The sequence below is a fragment of the Petromyzon marinus genome, chromosome 44, assembly GCF_048934315.1.
Source record: "Petromyzon marinus isolate PM22_M1 ecotype Great Lakes invasive population chromosome 44, UKy_Petmar_22M1.pri1.0, whole genome shotgun sequence".
NCBI classification, from domain to species: Eukaryota; Metazoa; Chordata; class Hyperoartia; order Petromyzontiformes; family Petromyzontidae; genus Petromyzon; species Petromyzon marinus.
The window spans coordinates 4807229-4834349 of NC_133710.1; the positions used below are offsets into that span (position 1 = coordinate 4807229).

General features: G+C 49.1%; 1 protein-coding gene across 5 annotated transcripts in view; it reads right to left on the reverse strand.

Moving 5' to 3' along the window:
* LOC116951891 (uncharacterized) overlaps positions 1-11868 on the reverse strand; it is a 25430-nt gene extending 13562 nt beyond the window's left edge. For 2 of the 5 annotated variants that reach the window (XM_076073944.1, XM_032970717.2), the window contains exon 1: positions 82-2788. In XM_076073944.1, coding sequence (XP_075930059.1) covers positions 82-202 — 121 coding nt within the window. In that variant the 5' untranslated portion in view covers positions 203-2788. Of the gene's footprint in view, positions 1-81; positions 2789-11697 lie in introns of those variants that run through there. The other 3 variants (XM_032970716.2, XM_032970715.2, XM_076073945.1) reach the window with 3 other exon arrangements.
* Between the last annotated feature and the right edge of the window lie 15253 nt (positions 11869-27121).

Consider the following 27121-nt stretch of genomic DNA (forward strand, 5'->3'; position numbering starts at 1 on the left):
GTACTTTTATCGTGGCATAATGGCAAAGTTGGAAAAACACTTTTGCATCTAAGCAAGAAGAATATGGGTTCAATTCCCGACCTGGGTATCTTTCTGCGTGGAGTTCTCTCCGTTTAGCATGGCTTTCTTCTGGGTTCTTGAGTTTCCTCCCACAGCAATAAAAAAAAGCACCCAAACAACGTAAATGGTGTTGGCCAAACATTCCAATGCTTAAAAATTACCACTACTTCGAAAACTTGGCAGTACCCTTTTGAAAAAGAACCTTGAGACTGAGTGTAGCTTTCCCGGATTAAGAAGTGTAAACATTGCAATACTACTGTATGTATATATATACATTACACAGTGTTACTCGACAGGTAAAGATGGTGCAAATTGCTTGCTCATGACCCTGCAGGCAGAAATGCAGCAGAGGGGCAGTACAGAAGTAAAATCACTGTTGTAAAATACTTCGCTTCTATACTCCCGCATCTATACTCCCTGCTTCCAATCCCGCACTGACCAGCATGGTCAAACAACCCCCGCGCGGGGTGTGGAAGCCCTAATACAGCAGTGAATTGACAAAAAGGGCCGTTGTTCATGTGTAATGACAGGGTGATACCTGCTGGCTGGAAAGGGAATCACGGGTAGGGGCACAGTTAAGTACCAACCAATCGGAGAAGGAGGTGTAATCTGGGGCAAAGGTAACAGGTGGGGTTAGCCAAGATGCTCCGGGAACCTGCTTCAAGATTCCATGAGATGGCGTGGCCGGAGGCGGGGCCTAGCGACACCTGGGGGGATATAAGGGGGAGCGGACCCAGGGCTCGGGGCTCGTGTGTGGGGTCCTGGGTGCGTCGCTGCTCGCCGACATCTCTCTCCGTCGTCCGGCCACGTGGAAGGTCTCCTGTGTGGGTTCCATCGCGGTTATCGTCACGCCGCCAGCCAGCGGCGTGGCCAAGTGAGGGCAATGGGACCACGCCGAGTGATTGGCTGTGCGTGTAGCCAGTAAAGGTGTTAATACCTAGAGTTATATTCAGTGTGAGGAAGAACAAGTGTTGGCCTGTGTTGTGCCGTGAGTAATAAAGAAGTACCCTCTACACCAGGAGTCCGCAACCCCGGGCCGCGGACCGGTACTGGTCCGCGGCCTGTTAGGAACCGGGCCGCACAGCAGGAGGTGAGCGGTGAGTCCACACGTGGCCCGCCCATTATTTTATTATTTACCACTTTTTTGCCTCCTTCCCGCACTGCGCACTTGTCTCAGTCACAGTTTTGGTAAGCCCACAAGCTAACTCTATCCAAAATTAGTAAAAAACAAACGTCGCTGGAGAGCTTCTTTGAAAAAAGGTTGGGGACCGCTGCTCTACACGACATGTTGCTGAAGTCGCTCATTTCATATGTATACGTACACCGCTACATTACAAATTAGACCCTTCACATTCTATATTTAAATGCAAAACAGGGTTAAAAGCTTAAACACGACTCATTTAAAGACGCCAATGTGAACAATAACTAGAGTACCTTTACTGTGTATGAACTTTCTGAGAATACTGTATTTGAACATACCACTGCGTGGTTATTGCTTTTATATTTTACCGCAATAAAAGTTACGGGAATATGAGGTTTATATTATCTTGTAAGCTACACCCAAAGACGACGCGCCCCGGGATGTGTCTCCAACACAAGGCAAACGGTTTCATGACGTTTTAAGGACTTTAAAAATGACTTTCTGAAGCACTCTAAAGACGTCATTCAGTAATTAATTCTATAAAGAGTAAACCAAGCATTTGGGTACGTTGGCAGCGGTTCACAAGCACAATTAACATTAACAAACTTAAACATATTCGTCTATAACAACACTGCGCGTGACCTTAAAATAAAAACGTATATTTACGACTATATTTACCCAAGAATGTCAGTGTGTGACGCGCGAGACGTCACTCCACGTCGACCAGCCCCCCTCATTAATAATAATGAACAGGTTACGTCCTCCACATGGACCCCCCCCCCCTTCATTAATAATCATAAGCAGGTGACATTACTCCGCATATAGAACCCCCCCTAATTGAAAATCATGAGCAGGTGGAGTCACTCCACATCGAACAGCCCCCTAATTAATAATCATGAACAGATGAACAGGTGACGTCCTCCAAATGGACCCCCCCCCCATTCATAATTAGCGGCTGACGTCACTCCACATGGGGGGGGCGAGGCGTCTCCTCCCCCCTCCTCGGCGTCAACTCACACCCCTCGCTACAAAGGCAGAACCCGCACGTCATCACGTGATCTCCGTAACGCTGTTGAGACATCGAAGTAAAAAGGACGTCGTGATGAACGAGGGATTATAACCTTCAAATGAAATAGGTCTGTGTCACCGCGGCCTTACAAATTGCACACGAATTGATGCAATGAATATATCACGTCGCGGTCTGCTTTTCGCTTGCAAGTGTAGAGGTGTTAACTACGCGCTGTTGCGTAACCCGCGTTGCCACCAGGGCGGTGCAGCATTACCCCTGGGTACAACGGTTGGGGTCAGTCGAGGTGAAACGGATCGTGGCCAGGGTTTGGTGCGAACCAATCAGACGGTTCCACGTGGGAATGTATGATTGGTTCTACCTGGCCACGAAGGGGTATAAGACGGGTGACCCAACGGACCTGGGGGAGTTCTCTCCCTGCACGAAGACAGAAGACTGGGCTGAAGCCTAGCTAGGACCCTGGACCAGCCTTTCAGCCCTTCTAAGGGCTAAGGCTCGGCATACCCAGTGGTCAGGACCCACCGGGCCAGCGGTGGGTCAGATAGCCTCCCCTAGGTCCTAGCCGGAGGACTAGGATAGCGGTAGACGTGTGAGTCCCGCCAAGTCCGGAGGTTGTACCTCCTTAGGTATCAAGGAGGTTAGCGGTAGACGTGTGAGTCCCGCCAAGTCCGGAGGCTGTACCTCCCTAGGGTATCGGGTGAGGGGACCGAATATCCCTCTGTGTGTGTTAAGCATTGTATAAGGAAATAATACAATAAACAGAGTGTGCCTCCATAAGAAGTCTGCTCGTCCTTACAACACTATAACTGGAGTCAGAAGTGGTTGGAAATGGAAACCAGAAGTTCAGCCCACGCGCGGAGCCAGAACGAAAATAATGCTGTCTCACCTGCATGCACCGGCTGCTCCGCTGAAAACGCTGCCGCGTTGACGGCCGCCCAGCCACCGGTTGAGCAGCCGGTTGCTCCCCCTGCCATGGGGGACGGACTCAGGGCAGCACACGGCCGTCTCGCTCAACTCCTACACGCCGCGGCCTCCATTCTCGAAGAGATCAACTTGGAGGTTGCGGGCAGGCCGAGTCAACCGCCGGCAGACGTTCCCGCCATCGGCCAGGGCAGACATTTTGATTTTCCCGCCGGGGAACCACGTGATTCCGCCGGAAGCGTAAGCCAGGGGCATCCTGGGAACGCGGGGGGCCCATCACAACCCGCAACGTCATCAGCACGCGATGCTGCGAATTCAAGTTTCTCAGCGGACGCCGCGTCATCACTGTACCGACACGGTACAGTAGACTCTATCGGCCGGGAAATCGCCGATCTCCGGCTCGAGACGGTACAAGCTGAGGGGGAGACGACGTCCGCCCTCCAACAACGCCTGCCCATCTTCCGAGAATTCACATCTGAAGGGGGCGACTGGGCGGCGTTCCAGCGTCGCTTCCTGAGCCACCAAGAGATGGTGGGCTGGTCGGACGCACAGGCGCTCCGAGCACTACCGGCCACTTTGGATGACGACGCTCTCGCCTCGCTCCTCACCATCCCCAGGCAACAAAGGGCGACTCTTCAATCGGCCCTTCGACGGATGTCCGACGTGTACGGGCCTCCATCTGACGTCCGCAGCCGATTTTACGACAGGCGACGCCGCCCTAAAGAGTCTCCGTTGGCATTCCGGACCGCTCTACTGGCGATGGCAAGAGCGGGTTACCCTCGCATGGACGACGAGGCCATCGATGCCATCGTTATCCAGAAGATGCTGGAGCTGGCGCGCGAGCTGCGCATCGTCATCCAAGCGGTGGACGACGACAGTATGTGCTCGCTACGAGCCGCTCGGTGCATCCACGCACATCTGCTGCTCCACACGGAATCGACCATCGCCGCCTCGGCTTCGACGTCGGAGCCTGCCAGCAGGGATGCCGAGTTCTCCCCCGACCGGGCCTTCATGGCGACCAGGTCAACGGGCCGGCGATCGTCCGACCACGCTGGTCGCCGCAACGACCAGCAGCGGGGACGGCCTGCTCCACGCGGCGACTTGACTTGCTTCAACTGTGGCCGACGAGGCCACATCTCCTCTGACTGCCGTGCGCCTCGACGACGCCCCTCCGCATCCCGGGACCAGGACTACAGGACGTCCACGGCATCGCGGCAAAACCAGGCAAGTCGCGACGCCTCTCACGCTCGGCCCTCATTCACACCATACACACTGCAACGCACCATAAGAAGGGCTCGCGATTCGGCGTGTGATGGGGGGTATTCTGGCGTTTGTTCGCGGCCACTCGGACCTGGGCAGTGGTCTGAGTTGGCCCATAGGGTAGTCGCGGCGACGGCAGGTTCGTCCGTGGTTGTCGGATCAATCGAGGGTGTGGAATTTCGCGTGTTGGTCGATACTGGTGCGTCGGCTACGATCATTTCGGATCTGATTTACAATATACTGCCCGTACGATGCCGCCCCTTGGAACGAGTTTCTATCCCGTGTTTCGACGCTAATGGCAGTTCACTTGGCATTATTGGGCAAATTCGGGCGCAAATTTCGATTGGAGACATTAAATTGGCAGGGCCTATTTTGGTCTCTTCTTCCCTCGCCGTGCCGTGTTTGTTAGGCACTGATTTTCTCGCGAAAATGCCTATTAAGATCCTTGTAGATCAAGGCTGCATCGAACTCCCGTCGGGTCGACGGATGGCGTTCTTGCCCACACCCTCACATCCGCGCATGGCTAGTGCCTCGGTGCAGGCGTTTGTTGCGAGCACAGTCCGCATTCCGCCAGGGACACAAATGCTCGTGCCCTTGCAACTTAAAAAACCGCTAGCCCCGGAGGCCTCGGCACATGGCATTTTGCTGGGGCCTTCAAACGCAGCTGCTAAGGGGTTAGATTTGGTGGCTGCACAGACCCTCGTAGCAGCCGACAGGGAGCCGTTCTTGCAGGTTTTGAATGTCGGATTGTCCACAACCGTCATTCCGCAAGGAACTGTGCTCGCTCACGCGACCCCGGTGCCGTTGGGGACCGGAGTCGCGGGACACGTGCGTGACACGCCGCAGGTCCCACCTCCTTCCGAATCGGATGAGAGATGGTTGGACGCGCTCTGCACAGACACGGGTGATCTGTCTCATTCGCAGCGAATTAAATTGCGCGCTCTTCTGCGAGAATTTTCCGATGTCTTTAGTAAATCTAAATTTGATATTGGCTGCACCAAGCTGCTGCGTCACCACATTGATACTGGTGACGCTGCCCCGATTCGACAAAACCCGTTTCGGCTTAGCCCGGCGGAGAAACAGCATGTTAAATCGGCTGTGGATGACATGCTGAAGGCCGATATAATTTCTCCCTCCACTAGTCCCTGGGGTGCTCCAATAGTGCTGGTCAAAAAGCACGATGAAAGTCTCCGTTTTTGCGTTGATTTTCGGCGCCTAAATAAAATCTCGGTAGCGGACGCCTACCCTCTCCCTCGTATGGACGAGTCATTGGATGCCCTGGCAGGGGCGCACTATTTCTCCACCTTGGACCTTCTGTCGGGGTTTTGGCAACTCCCCCTCGACGAATCGTCAAAACCTAAGACTGCTTTTCGGACACCACAGGGCCTTTTCGAGTTTAATAGATTGCCCATGGGTCTCCACTCGGCCCCAGCGACGTTCCAGAGGCTCATGGAGCTGGTCCTCGCTGGGCTCCAGTGGGACTCATGTCTCATTTATCTTGACGACGTCATCGTCTTTAGCCGCACGTTCGGCGAACACATCGAACGGTTGCGTGCTGTCTTCTTGAAAATGCGGGCCGCTAACTTGAAATTCAAGCCGCAGAAGTGTCACCTTCTGCGTGAGTCTGTGCGCTATCTGGGCCACATAGTTAGCCGCTCGGGCATTTCTACCGACCCTGAAAAAACCAAATGTGTTCAACATTGGCCGACCCCTACATCTGCGGGCGATGTTCGTAGTTTTATTGGTTTTGCGTCGTACTACCGCCGGTTTGTTGCTGGCTTCGCGACGATTGCCAAGCCGCTCCACGCCCTTACGTCAAAAGGGGTGGCGTTTCATTGGGGGGACGCAGAACAGGCTGCGTTCGACTCCTTGCGGAACGCGCTCGTGACGGCACCGTCCCTTGCGTACCCCGATTTTTCCGTGCCATTCGTGTTGGACACCGACGCTAGCAATACGGGGATTGGGGGTGTTCTGTCACAAAAAGTTGATGGCATTGAAAGGGTTGTTGCCTATGGTAGCAGAGTCTTGTCTCTTGCTGAACAAAGATACTGTGTGACCAGACGTGAGCTGCTGGCCATTGTTTTTTTTATTCAGCAATACAGGCCGTACCTGTATGGTCAGCATTTTACCGTGCGATCTGATCATTCGGCTTTACAGTACGCTCTTCGGGTTGACCAACCGTCCGGGCAGCTTTCTCGGTGGCTCGAAGTCCTTCAGGACTACGATTTCAATGTCACTTACCGTAGCGGTGCACAACACACGAATGCCGATGCGTTGTCTCGCCTTCCGCCGGCTCAAAAATGTGCGTGTTTTTTGGGCTCGGGCCGTTGTAAGCCGCCACTGCCTGCGCAGGTCGCGCCTCTCACAACGGTGTCAGCCGCACTTCCCGCCGCCTCAGCGCCGATGTTGGATCATGCAGATCCAATGGCCAGTGACGATTTGCTGGGGCTAACTTTGGCCGAATGGGGTCGGCACCAGGGCGAGGACATGTCGTTATTGAGGTTGCGTCGCCACGCGAATAATGCGGTTCCAAGACAGGGCAAATTTAATTCATTTGTCATGAAGCGCGGCTTGTTGATGCATTGGGATGCTGACTCGTGTCAACATAAAATCGTCGTGCCATCCGCCTTGCGATGCAAGGCCGTATGGGCGGCGCATGAGCGTTTATTGCACCTGGGTGTTCATAAGACCATTGGGTTGTTGCGGTTGCAATTTTTCTGGCCGGGCATGCTGCGCGACGTCACTGACATTTTGCTGGGATGCACTCATTGTGCGCAACGTAAACCGCCGGCTAAACCGGCATGCCCACCCCTGCAACCCATTTCGGTCTCTCGTATAAATGAGTTGGTGGCTCTCGATATTTTGGGCCCTTTTCCTACTACGCCACGGGGTAATAAGTACCTTCTGGTTGGGGTAGAGTATTTTACACGGTGGCCTATGGCCTGGGCCCTCCCCAACCAGTCGGCGGCGGCCGTTGTGGACGCCTTTGTTCAAGGCTACGTCCTGGAAAAGGGTGCACCAGAACGGTTGCTGACCGATCAGGGAAGAAATTTTTCAGGAGCCTTGCTGACTGATGTGTGCCGCCTGTTGGGCACTAAGAAAGTGCGCACTTCGCCCTACCATCCCCAGACCGACGGCATGGTGGAGCGCCTTCATAGAACTCTCACCGCTATGTTATGCCATCAGGTCGATGAATCCCACCTCGATTGGGACTTGCAGGTTCCGGGGGTCCTCGCCGCATACCGTATGGCACCTCACGCGGCGACGGGATTTTCCCCGTTCTTTCTAATGTACGGCAGGGATGCCTTTCCTCCCGCCGACGTTCGGCTGGAAATCGAACAGCCACCGCAAAAGTCAAAGCTCGTTGACCACTTGCGATTCAACCTCCGTAAGTTGGCCGAGGCACGGGAGGCCGCCATTGAAAATTCGGCTTCCCGCCAACGGGCGAATTTGCGACTGCGGGACCCTCGGTCGTACACGCATCGGTGGGCACCGGGAGACAGGGCATGGCTCCACTGCCCCCAGGTGCCGGTGTCCACATCGGCCAAACTCCTCAGACCATGGCGAGGCCCGGTTGAGGTAGTGGAAGTCCTGCGTCCCCAATGTGTTAAAATTAGCTGGGGACGGCGTCGCTGGTGCGTTCACCCTTCTCGGTTAAAACCCTTCGTCACGCCACGCGTCCCTCCACAACACACACGACATGGGGGCCGAGTGTGCGACGCGTCCGACGAGCCGGATGTTGCCCCGTTGGTGCCTAACCCACAGCGCAGGCGTGTTATTCCTCCTGCAGATGACGTGGGAGTGACGGCTCCATGCAGGCCACGTTCGGCCTCAATGGACCGTGGAGCAGCAGGTGTCCCCGTGGAGATGCCTAAAGGCCCACCGGATGCTCTGGCTCATCCTCCTCCTTCCCTTGTGCCGCCGACGAAGCCTGCCATCCCCTACGATGGCCCCGCGAAACGCACGCGCGCGAAATCTCGCCGGTTGTTATGTTTTTTTTGGCATGTCTTGTGCCTTGTACATACGTTATGTTGTTAAGGGGGGGTATTTATAGGAGCTTAATTGTTCTTGTTGTTCGTGAGGCACACTCACAATTCTTCTACCGTTGGTAATTTCGGAGTTTCCCATTGTTGCAGCCGGGACGGCTGGAGCTTCCGAAGGTGGGGGTGATGTAGAGGTGTTAACTACGCGCTGTTGCGTAACCCGCGTTGCCACCAGGGCGGTGCAGCATTACCCCTGGGTACAACGGTTGGGGTCAGTCGAGGTGAAACGGATCGTGGCCAGGGTTTGGTGCGAACCAATCAGACGGTTCCACGTGGGAATGTATGATTGGTTCTACCTGGCCACGAAGGGGTATAAGACGGGTGACCCAACGGACCTGGGGGAGTTCTCTCCCTGCACGAAGACAGAAGACTGGGCTGAAGCCTAGCTAGGACCCTGGACCAGCCTTTCAGCCCTTCTAAGGGCTAAGGCTCGGCATACCCAGTGGTCAGGACCCACCGGGCCAGCGGTGGGTCAGATAGCCTCCCCTAGGTCCTAGCCGGAGGACTAGGATAGCGGTAGACGTGTGAGTCCCGCGAAGTCCGGAGGTTGTACCTCCTTAGGTATCAAGGAGGTTAGCGGTAGACGTGTGAGTCCCGCCAAGTCCGGAGGCTGTACCTCCCTAGGGTATCGGGTGAGGGGACCGAATATCCCTCTGTGTGTGTTAAGCATTGTATAAGGAAATAATACAATAAACAGAGTGTGCCTCCATAAGAAGTCTGCTCGTCCTTACAACACTATACAAGTTTCAGGTTTACTGCAATACACCCGTGTCCTTGGACGGGCAAGAAGCTAGTACTATATACTACTTCAGTCAACCGGTGTGTGGGAGAGTAAATCCACACAATGTTTTACTGTCCAACACACCAGTGGGCTGAAGCAGTATACTACACTATACACTACACCACACACTATACTAATAACTAATTACTTTTTGGTTCTTTTGGTAAAGTAACGTAAAAAGAAAATTAATTAAATAATAGAATACGACGTTTCGATTGCAACACAAGCAATCATCATCAGGTACGAATGAATGAGAAAAAACAAACCTAGTAAACTTAGAAATATAATGCAATACAACACAGAGAGTCGGCTAACATAACAGTCAACACCCTACCTGGTTGATTACGTTCTTCCAAAGAGTGCTAAATTTGAGAGAGAGGGATAAAGCAGACACGGAGACACACAGACAGACACACAAGCAGAGACACACCACAGAGACACACAAAGAGAGACACACACATAGACACACAAAGAGACACACACACATAGACACACAGAGAGATAACACAAGAGACACACAGAGAGATAACACAGAGACACACAAAGAGAGACACACACATAGACACACAGAGAGAGATAACACAGAGACACACAGAGAAAGACACAAAATAGACACACACAGAGAGATAACACAAGAGACACAAAGAGAAAGACACACATAGACACACAGAGAGAGACACACACATAGACACAGAGAGATAACACAAGAGACACACAGAGAAAGACACAAAATAGACACACAGAGACACATAGACACACAAGGAGATAACACAAGAGACACACAGAGAAAGACACACAGAGACACAGAGAGAGACACATAGACACACAGAGAGATAACACAAGAGACACACAGAGAAAGACACACATAGACACACAGAGAGAGACACACACATAGACACACAGAGAGAGATAACACAGAGACACACAGAGAAAGACACACATAGACACACAGAGAGAGACACACACATAGACACACAGAGATAACACAAGAGACACACAGAGAAAGACACACATAGACACACAGAGAGACACACATAGACACACAGAGAAAGACACACAAGAGACACACAGAGAGAGACACACACATAGACACACAGAGAGAGATAACACAGAGACACACAGAGAAAGACACACATAGACACACAGAGAGAGACACACACATAGACACACAGATATAACACAAGAGACACACAGAGAAAGACACACATAGACACACAGAGAGACACACATAGACACACAGAGAAAGACACACAAGAGACACACAGAGAGAGACACACATAGACACACAGAGAGAGACACACACATAGACACACAGAGATAACACAAGAGACACACAGAGAAAGACACAAAATAGACACACAGAGACACATAGACACACACGGAGATAACACAAGAGACACACAGAGAAAGACACACAGAGACACACAGAGAGAGACACATAGACACACAGAGAGATAACACAAGAGACACACAGAGAAAGACACACATAGACACACAGAGAGAGACACACACATAGACACACAGAGAGAGATAACACAGAGACACACAGAGAAAGACACACATAGACACACAGAGAGAGACACACACATAGACACACAGAGATAACACAAGAGACACACAGAGAAAGACACACATAGACACACAGAGAGACACACATAGACACACAGAGAAAGACACACATAGACACACAGAGAGAGACACACACATAGACACACAGAGAGAGATAACACAGAGACACACAGAGAAAGACACACATAGACACACAGAGAGAGACACACACATAGACACACAGAGATAACACAAGAGACACACAGAGAAAGACACACATAGACACACAGAGAGACACACATAGACACACAGAGAAAGACACACAAGAGACACACAGAGAGAGACAGACACAGACACACAGAGAGATAACACAAGAGACACACAGAGAGACACACACATAGACACACAGAGAGACACACACATAGACACACAGAGATAACACAAGAGACACAAAATAGACACACAGAGAGAGACACACATAGACACACAGAGAGATAACACAAGAGACACAAAGAGACACACATAGACACACAGAGAGATAACACAAGAGACACACAGAGAAAGACACACAAGAGACACACAGAGAGAGACACACACATAGACACACAGAGAGATAACACAAGAGACACACAGAGAGACACACATAGACACACAGAGACACACACATAGACACACAGAGATAACACAAGAGACACACAGAGAAAGACACACATAGACACACAGAGAAAGACACACACATAGACACACAGCGAGATAACACAAGAGACACACAGAGAAAGACACACATAGACACACAGAGAAAGACACACAGACACACAGAGAGACACACACATAGACACAGAGAGAGACGTTTGGTTTACGTGACAAGCCTTACTGGGTGTCAGGTGGTGGAGGGTTATGGCATGTTTATACTTACACGATCTAACCCAAAAACCTTTATTGTGAATAATATTGGTCGCGAAAGTCCTACTACGTGTAAAACTTGTAAAGTATAAGGTTTATAAACCTTTAAAGTCAGCGAGCGAGGTCTCAACACCACCGCCCACCACGCCGACACGGAGTAATCACGACGCAGCGCTTTAGACCATCGGCGGGTTGCCGAACGCCTCATTCGCGATAAAAGCGACCGGTCGAGTTACACAGCAAGCAGCATTGCAAACTGATGCAATAAAAAAAATGTTAACATCGCCTTAATGAGTTATGATGTCGGCCTTGAGAGGCAACACTGATGTCGTTTTAATAGAAATTATTTTGAACACGTTCGTGTCATTCGAATGTGCAGGGGGAGAATCGAGGAATGGCGTCCGCGAGCATGGGTCGGAGGCCTCTCGTTACCCAGGCGACGCGGCTCGTAAAGAAAAAAAAGAGAAAATGAATAGGCGACGTTTCGGGCAACGTCCCTTCTTCATGGTACATAACTAGAGAAGCCGCGTAGATAGAATGGCAAATACAAGTTGGAGACTGCACGTTAAACCATGGGGCCTTATAAGAATTACATTGTGATCACTGTTACGTTGCAATTATGGCTTTATTTTTTGGTGATTTCGAAAAGTTTTTTGGTTTGGACATGTTTGTTTTGTTGTAGTACGGAGTTAGACTGACGGCCTTAATCTAAGTTTTCTTGTGGTTGTTGTTGTTGTTTGACTTGCATCCCACTGGGATTTTTTGCACACAGCGTTGGTGTACGGTGCTATTTCCGGAATATTTTGATGGTTTTTTTCCTGGAGTTTCTGTTTGCACAGTCAACACATAGTCACTTTAAGATGTTTTTCTTGTTCGTGTTTTTGTTGTTTTGTTTGTTGTGGTTGCACCCGATTCAAGAGCCGAAAGGCTCACAGGGCTATACCAAAATAAATAAACTGAAAACTGAAAAAAAATTGGACAAAAAAAATATTTATTTCATACGTTTTAATTGGCACATGAATAGTTACCTAACAGCAGATATTGAGTCACAGATAAATCCTCCAATAATCAAAACTTTACTCTATTGCAACATAACTGATTTGTAATCGGACCCAAATAATGGTGCTGGCACGTTGCATTACGTGTAAGGGGCCGTCCGTAAATGACGTCACGCGATTTTGGAAGATTTTTGACACCCCCCTCCCCTTCGTCACACGACGTCACAAAGAGTCAGACCCCCCCTCAATATGACGTCACAAAGCTCTGCCCTCCCCCCCCCAAAAAAAACATGCTTCAAATCGCTTTAAACTATTGTCATTGTAGTGCGTATTTAATGTGGCGCTACACTCTGATGTTGTAGGGGTAAACATTTATTAAAAAGTCTATTTCATTAAGTACATTAAGTATAAAGTTGCGCATTTTTATGTGACGTCACATTTCTTAACCCCCCCCCCACCCCCCTCGTCACACATCGTCACAAATGTCTGACCCCCCCCCCCCCCAGGTACTTGACGTCATTTATGGACGGCCCCTAACCCGGTTGTAACGTGGTCACCAATACTCATTAGCAAGGTACACTTTGTGACTCATTCCCAGGTCGAGTCTCAATTTAAGAGGAGTGCGGTAATAGGCACGACTTAGGAGTAAGATATCCTCTAAAGCAGTGCCGGATTAAGCTAGTGCGGGGCCTGTAGCATATGTTATAAAGAGGCCCTGATTTTTTTTTTAAACACGTAAATATTAAAACATAAAAAAATTACTTGCATAGTAAAGTAATTGTGTTTTTTCATTTGCTATACAGCCAGATAATACGACAAATCGCTAACCTTAAACACCCAGTCGTTCATAAAAGTTTTAAGGCGGTATAGTACGATAGTAATAGAGCAAGTGCAGAATCACTGAACCGGAATTGATAGCTTGAAAGCATTTAGCGCGGGGCCCTTGAAAGTGCGGGAGCCCATAGCTGCTACATATGTAGCTACTTTTGCTACTCGGATAATCCAGCACTGCTCTACAGAATAAAGGCCACGGTGGCTCAGAGATGTTAACTACCTCGCCCGGTATACAGGAGGACATGTATTATATCATGACCCTGACACCTGCTGTATATTGGGAGTTTGCGTGTCTCTCTCTCCCTGTGGTCTCGTGGATTTGTCTCCGGGTCCTCCGGTTTTTCCCCTCCACATTTGGAATCAACGTCACACGCGTCTGGAGTGTTTGGCTACTACTATAATTTTCCATGAGATAAGCGAACTTCGTTGAGCTATCACTCGTGATTGCCAGGTGGCTTCTGAAAAAGAGCGATATAGCTCAGTGGGCCTTACCTGGTAAAAAAAAATAGTAGTTTAAATTTCGATTTAAAGCTTTCGTGACTGCAGGCATTCATCTTCTTGGTTCTTTCGGTAAAGTCACGTTGAAGGGAAACAATAAAATAATGAAACTAAAACATAATAAAATAAAATTATCACGACGTTTCGGCCACAACACAAGCAGCCGTCCTCAGGTGAAGAAACAGAGCTGTCGGAAAGACAGCGCTCCAATGACAGCGCTTATTTTTTATTATTTTATTATTTCCCTTCTACGTGACTTTACTGAAAGAACCAAAAATAATTTAGTTTATACATCTGTCCCTCCACGTAAATATAATAATGTACAAGTTTTCTTTTACACTTCCCATCCGCATGACTGTCAAGCCATGCGGTTTGCTCCGTATTCTTGTCAAGGGAAATTGAGTTTTAAGGTCCATACGGCGTACAGCCGTTTCAATACGAGCACAACAATATGTAGTTGTGTTTCTCCCTGGTGATGGAACTTTGTAGGATGAACGTTGAGATTTATAAGGGCACGGAGTGACCAAACACATTCCTGCGGAGGGAGCTGGTAGGAACGTTGGGTTGCTCGATCAATGGCCAGGGTCAACGGCGGCACCACGTGGTGTATTCCGCAAATATGCCCGACTGTGAGGGCGGGCACAAGCCGGCGTGAGTAGGTTAAACGTTGAGTTTTATAAGGGCACCACGGGGTGACCAGCCCCTCCCCAACCAGCCCCACCCCACCCAGCCCCTCCCCACCCTCCCCTCCCTACCCAGCCCCACCCTCCCCACCCAACCCCTCCCCACCCTCCCCTCCCCACCCAGCCCCTCCCCACCCTCTCCACCCAGCCCCATCCCTCTCATTTTTGGATGCACAACGGACGGACGGACACAATAATCCCCTGTGGGCTGGTGGAACCAGGAGGTTCCTACAAGTATAAGGTCTTAATTGGTCTGTAATCAGGTAGGCACTGATAAGGGGTTGACAGGTATGCACCTGCCACACTGCCTTCTGAAAGTGCATAATTTCAGCAGCATTAGTTCAACACAAGCAAAACTGGACCGGTTTCAACATTCAGTGTCGCATCAGCAGCTTGAGCACGCTTTGATTGAACCAATACAAAATGGCATAGGCAAGGACCCTCTGTATAGCAAGGACGGTGCCAATGAGACACTGTATGAGATGGAGCGATGGAATCAGCTCGCGTGCAGGACGCCGGGTGGATTGGTACATCGAGATGGTGATTGGCTTGTTGAGGACACATCATCCAGCAGTGGATTGATCAAGGCCGATTGATTACAACACTTGAAACGTCAACACGTCAATAAAACGGCCAGGTTCAATGTTTCCAAAGTTTATTTATTTGCCTTCAAGTGTTTATAAATAAATACGATATTCGTATGAGTTGCCATGATAATAATATAATTTTAAAGAGTACCGTATTTAACACACGTGGCATTATTACAGATGCATCGAACAAAGCGACGTGGTCGAGGGTGGCTCGGGAGTTAAGAGACACTCACTCGGAATGACCAATATCCTGGGTGAAGTATGGTCAAAGAACCCCAATGACTGACATGGCGTCGGGAGGGCCTTCGTCCAGCCCCGGAGTGACAAGAGGTCTTTACCTACATACACTTATAAATATCACGTGTCCTCCTAATCATAGACGAAGTGAATGTTGCTCTCAATTTATAACAATATTTATAATGACGTAAAACATAGAATTCATACTTTAACTTGTTGGGTTAGGCTAAGTGATGATCTGCCCGTATTTCTGCTGGATAGAGGCCAGATCATTATGTGGCTTAAACAAAACAAAATCATGACGAATACATTTGTTGGCGAAAATTCGAAGGGTTAAATGAAGCATGCGTAATAAAAAAAAACCCCAAGAAGACTTGATGCAAATATTTCATCATACACAGCTCACCAAACAATTGACTTCTTTACCAAAGAAGCAACCGTGCATTGACTTATCCATTGATAATAATATTCGAAGGCTCACGATGCATTGAATCATAGAGTGGACGTTTCAAGGTTTCCGTACGTTGAATTTCATGGATCCATGTGAGACCCCCTGCAGCCACTCGTGGCCGCTGCATTTAGGAGTTTTTATTTTATTTAAAATAATAATTAGCGAGTAAAATCGTGGACCTAGATAATGACAACTCATCGAATCGCCGGGTGAAGAAGCATTACACTTGTTAAAAATATAATTACGCACACACACACACGTAAAATTAATAATAATTTATCATTAAAATAAGACTTAATTTACAAAAATACATTTTATCTGTCACAATCAAGCAATATTTGTGTTGATATTATAACACAATAAAAAAAAGAATCATTGCAATGAACATCGGGAAATGTAGTGCATTTATATAATATCAGGTGCGATTTCTATACTTTTCTTTTCGACTTCACATCACACAATATCTTTATGTTCACTTAATTGGGCTAAATCCAGCTCCGATATTTGTGTCACGTAACAAAAGTTTATATTAGTGGCAGAGTAGGTGGATTAGTACTGCTCTCTTGGTGTGCACAAGAGGTCACTCGAAAGACTCTCAAGTAGTTCCATGATAACTCATTCCACAGACCATTCTCTTCCAGGGTATGATGATTGACGTGGGCAGTCCGAGTTAAAAATGGACACTCCATCTCTAACTTTTCACTTGGGTTGTCACATTTTCCACGGATCAAACCTGGACACACAGGATGCCGCAGTGGTGAGACGTTAACTCCCTCGCCTCGTATGGAAGAGGTTGTTGACCCTGACACCTGTATATTTGAAATGTTGATGTTCTCCCTGTGGTTGCGTGGATTTTTCTCTGGGCCCTCCAATTTTTCCCTTCACATTTAGAATCAGCACGTGTTTAGAGTATTTGGCTGTTATACATTCCACGTGATACGCCACTTTGTTGAGCTACCATTTGTGGCCAGGGCACTTGTGAAAAAGAGCTATATAGCTCAGGGGGTCTTAACTGGTAAAATAAAAGTAGTTTAGTTTTATATTTCTCAGTCAGCCGAGTAGACCTAGGCTGTGCAGGATACCGTACAGTATTAAAATTCAACACGATACAAGAACCAGATTTCTATACAAATCAATTCCTACCACCACCGAAACACAGGTGCCAATTTTCTTTCTGTCCAGTTGCAAACAAAAATATATGTTTAAATACATGTCATTAGAATTATTCTCAGCAGCTCTCTCGCTATATTTTTCACCTGATGATGATTGCTTGTGTTGCGATCGAAATGTCGTGATATTGTTATTATTTTTATACAATTTTTAGCATTTCTTATATCTACGTGGCTTTACCGAAAGACCCAAAGAATATGAATTCCTGCAGTCACGAAAGCTTTAAGTCACGATGTCATTAGAAATTTGCTTGGACACCGTTGTCAACAATGTTTCATCTCAAGGGTTTTTCCAGGTTGAACGTTCCTAAATAAAATGAGAAGCCGGATAGGTGGCAACCCTGTCTCATGCTGAGGCCACACATGGAATCAAATTTGGGAGAAACGACACCATATTTTATTTTAATGCTCTCATCACCGTCCTCTCAGTCCGAATCATCCTCGTGTTCCACCACCACCATATCCGAGTCTTTCACGTACTCATCCTCGATGAATCCATCCTCTGTGTCGTCCGTCTCCACTCCCAGCTGAGAGGGAACCGTGCCCTCAAACCCTCTGTACCCAGGGATCCTTTGAGACCCGAAGAGCCCCGAAGCTTGACCTTCATCCACATCTTCCACCTCGTCGATGTGCTTGTGTCTGTAGCTGGAGACTCGCGTGTGGTAGCGCCACGCTTTGGAGAGTAGCGCCAGCAGCAGGGAGAGGCCCAGGGCCGAGCAGAGGACTGCGACCACAGGATGCCAGGACTTTGACGCGACGGAATTGTCCCCTCGCCCGTGCACGTTGAGAATCACCGGGGACGGCGTGGGGCTGCGCAGGTAAGGGGGGGCGCTTGTGCAGTTCACCTGTCAATTCAAGTAATCAATCAGCGTTGTGGTTAACGGGTAGCAGATGAACAAAATCGCCGGACTGCAGAATTTGGGGTAAAGCAGAATTTGGGGAAAAAAACTGAATTTGGGGTAAGCCAGACCAGCTAACTGAAAATAATAATTATATTGGCTTCAAAGAGCTGCGTGTTATATTATCATAACTGAATTGCTTTGGGGCCTGGGCAGGCACAGACCTTGGGTGCAGGCTCCTCACAGCTTACAACGGTCAACAGGAACGCCCATGTCCCCAGCAGGATGATGTTCTTCATCTCCACAAAGTCCCAGCTCTTCACAAGGCACTCTGCGAAGGCCAGAAGTGAGGAGGCAGACATACATTCATTTGAGGATGAAATGATCGTGAGCGTAATTGTGGAAAATATAAAATAAATCAGCAGACAATTCGCGTCCTACAAAAATCTGTCCCTCCGCATAAAATGTCAATTTATATCTTGTACGCATTCCGTCAGCCACATGGCCTTCTGGTAGTGCATGATTTCAGCAACATTGCTTCAATACAAGCAAAACCTAGACCAGTTTGGACATTCAGTGTCTCACAAGCAGAGTCAGACTCGCTTGTACCAATGTTGGTGAACTACCGGATGTACATAGGCAATCTAACAAAGCAGGTGAGAGCCAAATTCCTGAAAAGCCTAAATGAGTCTCAAGCATCTATGGCTCTCTAATGTGTTTTTAGGTAGTATCGCGTATTGTTCGGAATGATGTCTGACGTTTTGCTCCAAGTGCCACTTCAGGAGCTGCATTTTCTTAGTTGTTTTCACGAATTGAATTTTCTTCACTGAATCGAGCTTCTTAGGAACTCCGTTTATCTGGTGAATTATGGCTTCGTGTGGGAGGAAAGCGACTTTCCTGGAGAAACCCCACCAAATATAAAAATAGATCGCTACACAGATGCGTTCACGATCCCACTTGATGTACTGCCACCTGTTCACCTCGCGGCCCGGCGCGATTGTGAGTTCCACAAATCTCCACGTGTTTATCCACCAACCCTCGCCTCGAAAACAATGGATCACAGACGTGCGAAGCCCTTCTGTCGGCAGGAGCAGCATTGGGCAAGCAACACGCCTGTACTTAACAGACACGAGTTACATAACGGTAATGTATTAACCAAGCTTGAGTTAAGATCTTTTATCCATTAACAGTCAGGTTTTTCCCCATCAGTTGTCCTTTTTTTTGTAACTTTTTTACGACGAACTTGTTTTGGTGTTTCCTGTTTCCTTCCATGCGAAGCCAAATTCCCATTCGTGGGATTCCTTTCCCGAACATTACAATGGTGCAGGACCCTCAAAGTCTTGAGACTCAGTGGAGCTTTCCTGGGTCAAGGGCATTATTATTACAGTAGACTCTCGATTATCCGCACGCGGTTTATCCGATTTATGGATTAACTGCGCGCCGGAGACTTTTACATCAATTAATAACTCGTGGATTTTTCCCTTAAGCCCAAATATCGAATCTAAAAACAGTTACACCTTGTTATTCTTGGAAATGTGTATTGCAAGTCACGTGCTTCAACCGAACTCAGTTTTCTTAACTGAAACGTAATTTATATCTTTGTTGATTGTTTTTGGCATAGAGATCCGCGGACATTTTTTTTATTATCCGCGATTTTGAATAATTCGCAGCCCTCCTTCCCGTCATTAGCGCGGTTAATCGAGAGCCTACTGTGTTGTTGTTGTTATTATTATACCGTATTAGTATTATTAATAATACACAGACCCCCCGTATAGTCTTAACATACTACTGTATTGGGGCAAGTGCTGTTAGCAAGCAACTAATAAGGCCGGCAAGGCACACGAAGGGGTTGGGTGGTCAACACGAAGCCCGGCCGCTTTTGTCTCCCCAGTCCTGAAGTTTACTATACACTGCACGAGGTGCTCATGTTATGGCTGAGTCGACCTTGGGGAGGACCAGGAACGGTTCAGATACTCGTAACCGATGTGGGCCGTGAGCGGGAATCGAACTCGGTGCACCGGGTGTGCGAACCACCGCGCCACCGCTGAATAAAAGACAAAGACCCCCCGTATAGCCTTGACAGATTATTGGGGCAAGTGCTGTAAGCGTGCGCCTATTGAGGCCGACACGGCACACGAAGGGATGGTGTGGTCAACACCACGCCCGGACGCCTTTGTTTCCCCTGTGTTGAATCTTACCGCCACCAGCTGCTCATTTAAGTCTGTGTCAATCTAGGGGAGACCCATGACCGGCATCACGAATCCCTCATCACTGATGTTAGCCGTCAACAGGTGAACTGCGCTGGATACAATACTTGATGATGATGGTCGTGATAGTTATGATGACAGCTTCCCCGTGTGCATTCGGGATGTACCGTATGCGCGTTGTTTAGGCACGATGTCCGACGCTTCGCTCCACGTCCCGGGAGCTTCTCCAGGAACTGAGCGAAACGTCGGACAGCAAGCCTATAACCAGGAGATGACGGTGATTCATTGCTTGACGTACCTGGTTACACTGTGACGGTGAAACACCGCTGATGAGCCCCAGACGGATGGAAGCACAGTCGCGGTGGAGCAGGAGTAGAACAACGAACAGAGATGGGGACAGAGGCACGGGAAGACGCAAACGAAGGAACAGAGAACACGAACAGAGATGGGGACAGAGGCACGGGAAGACGGGGACGAAGGAACTGAGAACACGAACAGAGATGGGGACAGAGGCACGGGAAGACGGGGACGAAAGAACTGAGAACACGAACAGAGATGGGGACAAAGGCACGGGAAGACGGGGACGAACGGCAGAGAACAAGAACAGAGCGACGGGAACAACTGAGCAGAGAACACGAACGGAACAGGGACCGCTGAGCAAGGGACGTGAAGAGAGGATCAGGAGGAGAGCGAGCAGAGCGACTGGAGCAGATGGAACGCAGGGAGTGGAGAATGTTTCATTGTGAGTCGGACTTTGCTCCTTGGCAGCACCAGACATCTCTGCTGTGTCAACATCGCAGGACGCGGTCACTAATTGACACGGAAGTGATAAACAATGCCCCGCGAAGTGAAGTATGCATGCAACTACTTACAGCTCCCCCCTCCCCCCCAATCTACTGTTGGATGAAGGCCTCCTAAATCTGCAGGCACCTCTCACTGCCCTCCGATAGAAACACGCGTCAGAGATCATTGTCTTGCGAATTACGCGTTTCCTTTGTGTGGTGTATTGTAGAGTTTAGCGTCGTACGAAGGGAGGATCATTGCCTCTTATAAAGATTATCTAAACATCTGGCAGTTCATCGGCATTGAATTGTAAGCGAGTCTGACTCTGCTGCTGATGATGGGACACGCTGAAATGTCGACAGCGGTCCAGAGTTTGCTTGCGCTGAACCAATACTTCTGAAATGTCGCACTCTCAGAACGCCTTGGGGGCCGTCCATAAATGACGTCACGCGATTTTAGGACGATTTCCTCCCCCCCCCCTCGTCACACGGCGTCACAAAAAGTCAGACCCCCCCTCAAATATGACGTCACAAAGCTCTGCCCCCCCCCCCCAAATAAAACATGCTTCAAATCGCTTTAAACTATTGTCATTGTAGTGCGTATTTAATGTGCCGCTGCACTCTGATGTTGTAGGAGAACACATTTATTAAAAAGTATATTTAATTAAGTAGAACGTGTTGTCTATATTTATTTAAAGTTGCGCAATTTTGATGTGACGTCACATTTCTGAAACCCCCCCAGGTGACGTCATTTATGTTCGGCCCATTGTGGCTGACGGGGATGTGTAAAACACACAACGGGCGATGTTCACGCGGAGGCACGGAGACAATGAGGGCTTCGTATGTTGTTTTCCTCTTAATCAATGTTGCCACTTTGTAGTCTGCACGGCGACGTTAATGATTGACGGGCTCTACACGTCAATCCTCGCCCTTCCCCCCACTGCCAACAAGCTGGCAGGGGCCTCCTTTAACAACTCACGAGACTCGCTGAACCTTGTTCGGGTACGCAAGCGTTCAAAAAACAAATAAAACACGTAAATTATTACATTTGCGAGCTGTCGTCGAGAGGATGTGGAACAGTAGGGGGCGACGGTTGACACTGGGTGGGGTTGCCACAAATGAACCGCGATACAACCGGGGAACACCCATCCATATAGGGCGGCCACCCGTCCATATAGGGCGGCCACCCGTCCATATAGGGCGGTCACCCGTCCATATGGGCGAACGAGGCGGTCATCTAGGGCGCCAAGTTAAGTGGGTGACTCCAAATTCGAGGGAAAAAAAGACTAATAAGAAAATACAAATAAAATAACGAAAATGCCATTATTCCAATTCCCGTGCGCGTACAGAGGGAATTTGAATTATAATACATTTCTCAACATTCTTGACAATGTATTGGTTGGACAGACGGACGGACGGAAACACCGAATAATTATGCCTCTGTTTAAAAGACAATACGCTTACAGAAACAACACTAAACGGAAAACAGGGGTCAAAATGTTTCCCACTTTACCAAAAAAAACCTCAGCCTAGATCTGCCCTTGGGGTTTGAGGCGCCGATTGCACGGTTCGCCCTCGGGTGCCAGTTGCCGGCACAGCTCGTTTAGGGCCACCCCTGGATACAACTCCGCTGCTGATCTCATCAAGGAGTCATGAACCTTCATCAGGCGAACTCCGGTCATCCTCGCAGCAGCGGCAGCAGCAGCGGCGGGGGCTTTTGGCTATAGCTGTCGAACAGAGACGGCGGTCACCGCTGCATCGCGCGGCGCTTTCGGATGCGCTTCCGCGGCCGTCTGGAACGCTCTTCCTTCCGATATTATGAAGCCGCTAGGAGCTACGCACTTTTGAATAATCTCGATTGCAAACTCATTTCTTTAGAACTGCTTTATGCGTTTAGTTTGTTGTCCTTCCCCCGCACCTCCGATTAGGGCGGTTGGCTACGTACGGTGTGATGGAAGTTCAACACACGTACAGAGGGAGGGGGGGTTGATACTCGGGTTGATAATGATTTACATAAACAATTGGCAATGTGACCTCAAAAATATAATTTTCAATCAAGAAACACCGTGAATATTCACGAAATATACGCAGTTGTACTGTACTTTCTGTGCTACCACGACGCGCCCGTGCTCCCCGCTTTCGTCAACCCGCACTGACCAGCGTGGTGAAGTATGGCCAACGGAGATGTGCATGGTTAAGAAAAGCACTCAACGCATTCGTCAGTGACACTGCTTCGTAGCCGTGAAATAAAATCAATTGAAAACACGCGCACAAGCGGCGATGTTTCGGACAGTGACCCCCCACATTGCGCGAGAGCGCAGAAGCGCGGTCACCACATCTACGCCCCTACATAAGGAACGAAGCACTAAGACTTCTCAACAAATCTGGCTGTCGCCTGATGAAGCTAGTTGTAATTACTGGCGAAACGTCGTACTCAGATTGTAAATGTTGTGGCTTGGCTCTCCAACACAGCGGTTAGTGCTGTACTAGTGACGAATTGGCCACGTTCTGTTTACGTGACAACCATTACTAGTTGGCTCTGTCTGGTGGTGGCGGGGTTTAACGACACAATGATATACAGTGAGGGAAAAAAGTATTTGATCCCCTGCTGATTTTGTACGTTTGCCCACTGACAAAGAAATGGTCAGTCTATAATTTTAATGGTAGGTTTATTTGAACAGTGAGAGACAGAATAACAACAACAAAATCCAGAAAAACGCAAGTCAAAAATGTTATAAATTGATTTGCATTTTAATGAGGGAAATAAGTATTTGACTCCCTCTCAATCAGAAAGATTTCTGGCTCCCAGGTGTCTTTTATACAGGTAACGAGCTGAGATTAAGAGCACACTCTTGAAGGGAATGCTCCTAATCTCAGCTTGTTACCTGTATAAAAGACACCTGTCCACAGAAGAAATCAATCAATCAGATTCCAAACTCTCCACCATGGCCAAGACCAAAGAGCTCTCCAAGGATGTCAGGGACAAGATTGTAGACCTACACAAGGCTGGAATGGGCTACACGACCATTGCCAAGCAGCTTGGTGAGAAGGTGACAACAGTTTGTGCGATTATTCGCAAATGAAAGAAACACAAAATAACTGTCAATCTCCCTCGGCCTGGGGCTCCATGCAAGATCTCACCTCGTGGAGTTGCAATGATCATGAGAACGGTGAGGAATCAGCCCAGAACTACACGGGAGGATCTTGTCAATGATCTCAAGGCAGCTGGGACCATAGTCACCAAGAAAACAATTGGTAACACACTACGCCGTGAAGGACTGAAATCCTACAGCGCCCGCAAGGTCTCCCCTGCTCAAGAAAGCACATATACATGACCGTCTGAAGTTTGCCAATGAACATCTGAATTATTCAGAGGACAACTGGGTGAAAGTGTTGTGGTCAGATGAGACCAAAATGGAGCTCTTTGGCATCAACTCAACTCGCCGTGTTTATAGGAGGAATGCTGCCTATGACCCCAAGAACACCATCCCCACTGTCAAACATGGAGGTAGAAACATTATGCTTTGGGGGTGTTTTTCTGCTAAGGGGACAGGACAACTTCACCGCATCAAAGGGACGATGGACGGGGCCATGTACCGTCAAATCTTGGGTGAGGACCTCCTTCCCTCAGCCAGGGCATTGAAAATGGGTCGTGGATGGGTATTCCAGCATGACAATGACCCAAAACACACGGCCAAGGCAACAAAGGAGTGGCTCAAGAAGAAGCACATTAAGGTCCTGGAGTGGCCTAGCCAGTCTCCAGACCTTAATCCCATAGAAAATCTATGGAGGGAGCTGAAGGTTCGAGTTGCCAAACGTCAGCCTCGAAACCTTAATGACTTGGAGAAGATCTGCAAAGAGGAGTGGGACAAAATCCCTCCTGAGATGTGTGCAAACCTGGTGGCCAACTACAAGAAACGTCTGACCTCTGTGATTGCCAACAAGGGTTTTGCCACCAAGTACTAAGTCATGTTTTGCAGAGGGGGTCAAATACTTATTTCCCTCATTAAAATGCAAATCAATTTATAACATTTTTGACATGCGTTTTTCTGGATTTTGTTGTTGTTATTCTGTCTCTCACTGTTCAAATAAACCTACCATTAAAAATATAGACTGATCATTTCTTTGTCAGTGGGCAAACGTACAAAATCAGCAGGGGATCAAATACTTTTTTCCCTCACTGTGCATAGCTCAGTGAACCTTACCTGGTAAACAAAAAAACCCACTGTAGTTTCATAGTTAATAAGGGCTGTACACCAACGTAGGATATATTTTTTGGGAAGGGGTAACAGGGGGCGGGGGTGGGGGGGTCCTGGCAAGGTCACCCCCCCCCCGTCACCACCTCTCTTGTTTACGTGCCCACGGACTCTTGGACTCTTCTCACCGCAAACCACAAACCACAACCGCCAGACCTCGACTCCCCCGAGTCTGGGCCTCCTGGGCCCCCATTGTGAAACCCCCATGACACCCCCACCCCCCGTAGCCCCCATTAGCTCCCCCACACCTCCCTCCGCCCCCCCCCCCACCAACCCTTTAGGCGGGACTCAAGTGTCCAGATCATTGTTTTTGTGGAAGTTGCGTCAGACGAAGCCAGGGGATGGGGGGCGGTGGGGGGTGGTCATTCGGGTCGCGGTCTCAAAGATAGACATGAGGGGGGGGGGGATGGTGGTGGGGGGGATAAATTCATTCCCTAATTCATGCGCTTGTTGATTTGATTTATTGCTTCAGTCATTCGCTCTGTGAAATATTCTGAAGTATGTTGACCAATGTTTTTTTTTTAGGCTGAAGCCACGTGCTCGCAGTTTTATGGCAATGTTCGAGTCAAATTACCCGACAAGATGTCCACGCTTACAGAGATTATCATTATTCAGAATCAGAATCTTTGTTTCAACTGGAGGAGGAATCCGACGAGCTATGAAGCGCATTTTTCACAGGTGTCCAGTATGGGCGGGTCAGCGAGTTACAACAGCGAACAATTCAAAAGATTATTAGTGACACGTGGCGATGTGTTTAATGGGATTCTGCATCCACCCACTTACCCAGTCATCCACTAATTCACTCACTCCTGCATTCACTCATTCGCCCACTCATTCACGAGCATATTCACTCATTCACGCATCCACCCGCTTACCTATTTAATTCACTGCTGTCTCGCTCATCGAGAGACACCTGGGCTTGGCATCTAACCGAGCTATTTTCTCGTCAGTTGAGGTCGCAGTGCGCTCTTCAAACAGCTCACAACCCAGCCCCTTGGCGTCGGGGAGGGGTGACGCTGTTGAAGGTGCATGCAGGCCCCCAATCAAATTCTTAGATTGAAGGGCACCCCCATTGCCAGCTGTCCCTGTGCGCCACGAGGTGACTCGGCAGCTGGCCTGTAAGCAGGCATTGGTCTGCCGGTAGGGGGCTATGATTACTACGTGGTCCAGCCTAGGGGCACCCCCAGTAGAAGTTGTCCCTGTGCGCTACGAGCTGACTCAGCACCTGGCTTACAAACTGCCATTAGTCTGCCAGTAGGGGGCTATGACTACTTTGTGGTCTCGCCTAGGCTCCGAACCCCCCGCACCAGTAGCTGTCCCTGTGCGCCACCAGGCGAGTCTGTATCTGCCTTGTAAGCGGGGGCTAGTCTGCCAGTAGGTGGTGTGATTTGCTGCGTGCCTGAGTAATCAACCTGTTTGAATTTGGCAAGTTTGGACCGTGGCGTCGGCACACGATGGCCCAGCCCCTGCGAATTACGCCACGGGTTCTTTAACGTCAACTACGAGCGAAGCATAGCGAACACACTCCAGCTTTATAACGTATGATTTGTGCCGCATGAGAAAAGCCCTTCGTGTTTATAATCTTACACCGGCTCCCCCAAACGCCCCCCGCCCCACCCCACCGCTCCATTCCTCCCCTACCCCCACCTCCCCCAACACCCCCTCCCCCCAGACACTTCAACCACGACTCAAGATTTTGATGTGAAAGCCCCAAGCCAGCCCCAGACCTCACGCGTGTGTGTGCAGCTCCGTGATTAGCGGTGCAGGAAGCACGTGTGCTGATGGGACTGTCACTCACCGGCAGGGGGGGGGGGAATGGGGGGGGGGTAGAGTTCACTGAGACCACACATCATCGTCAACATCGTCATCGCCATCGTGATCATTGTCATCATT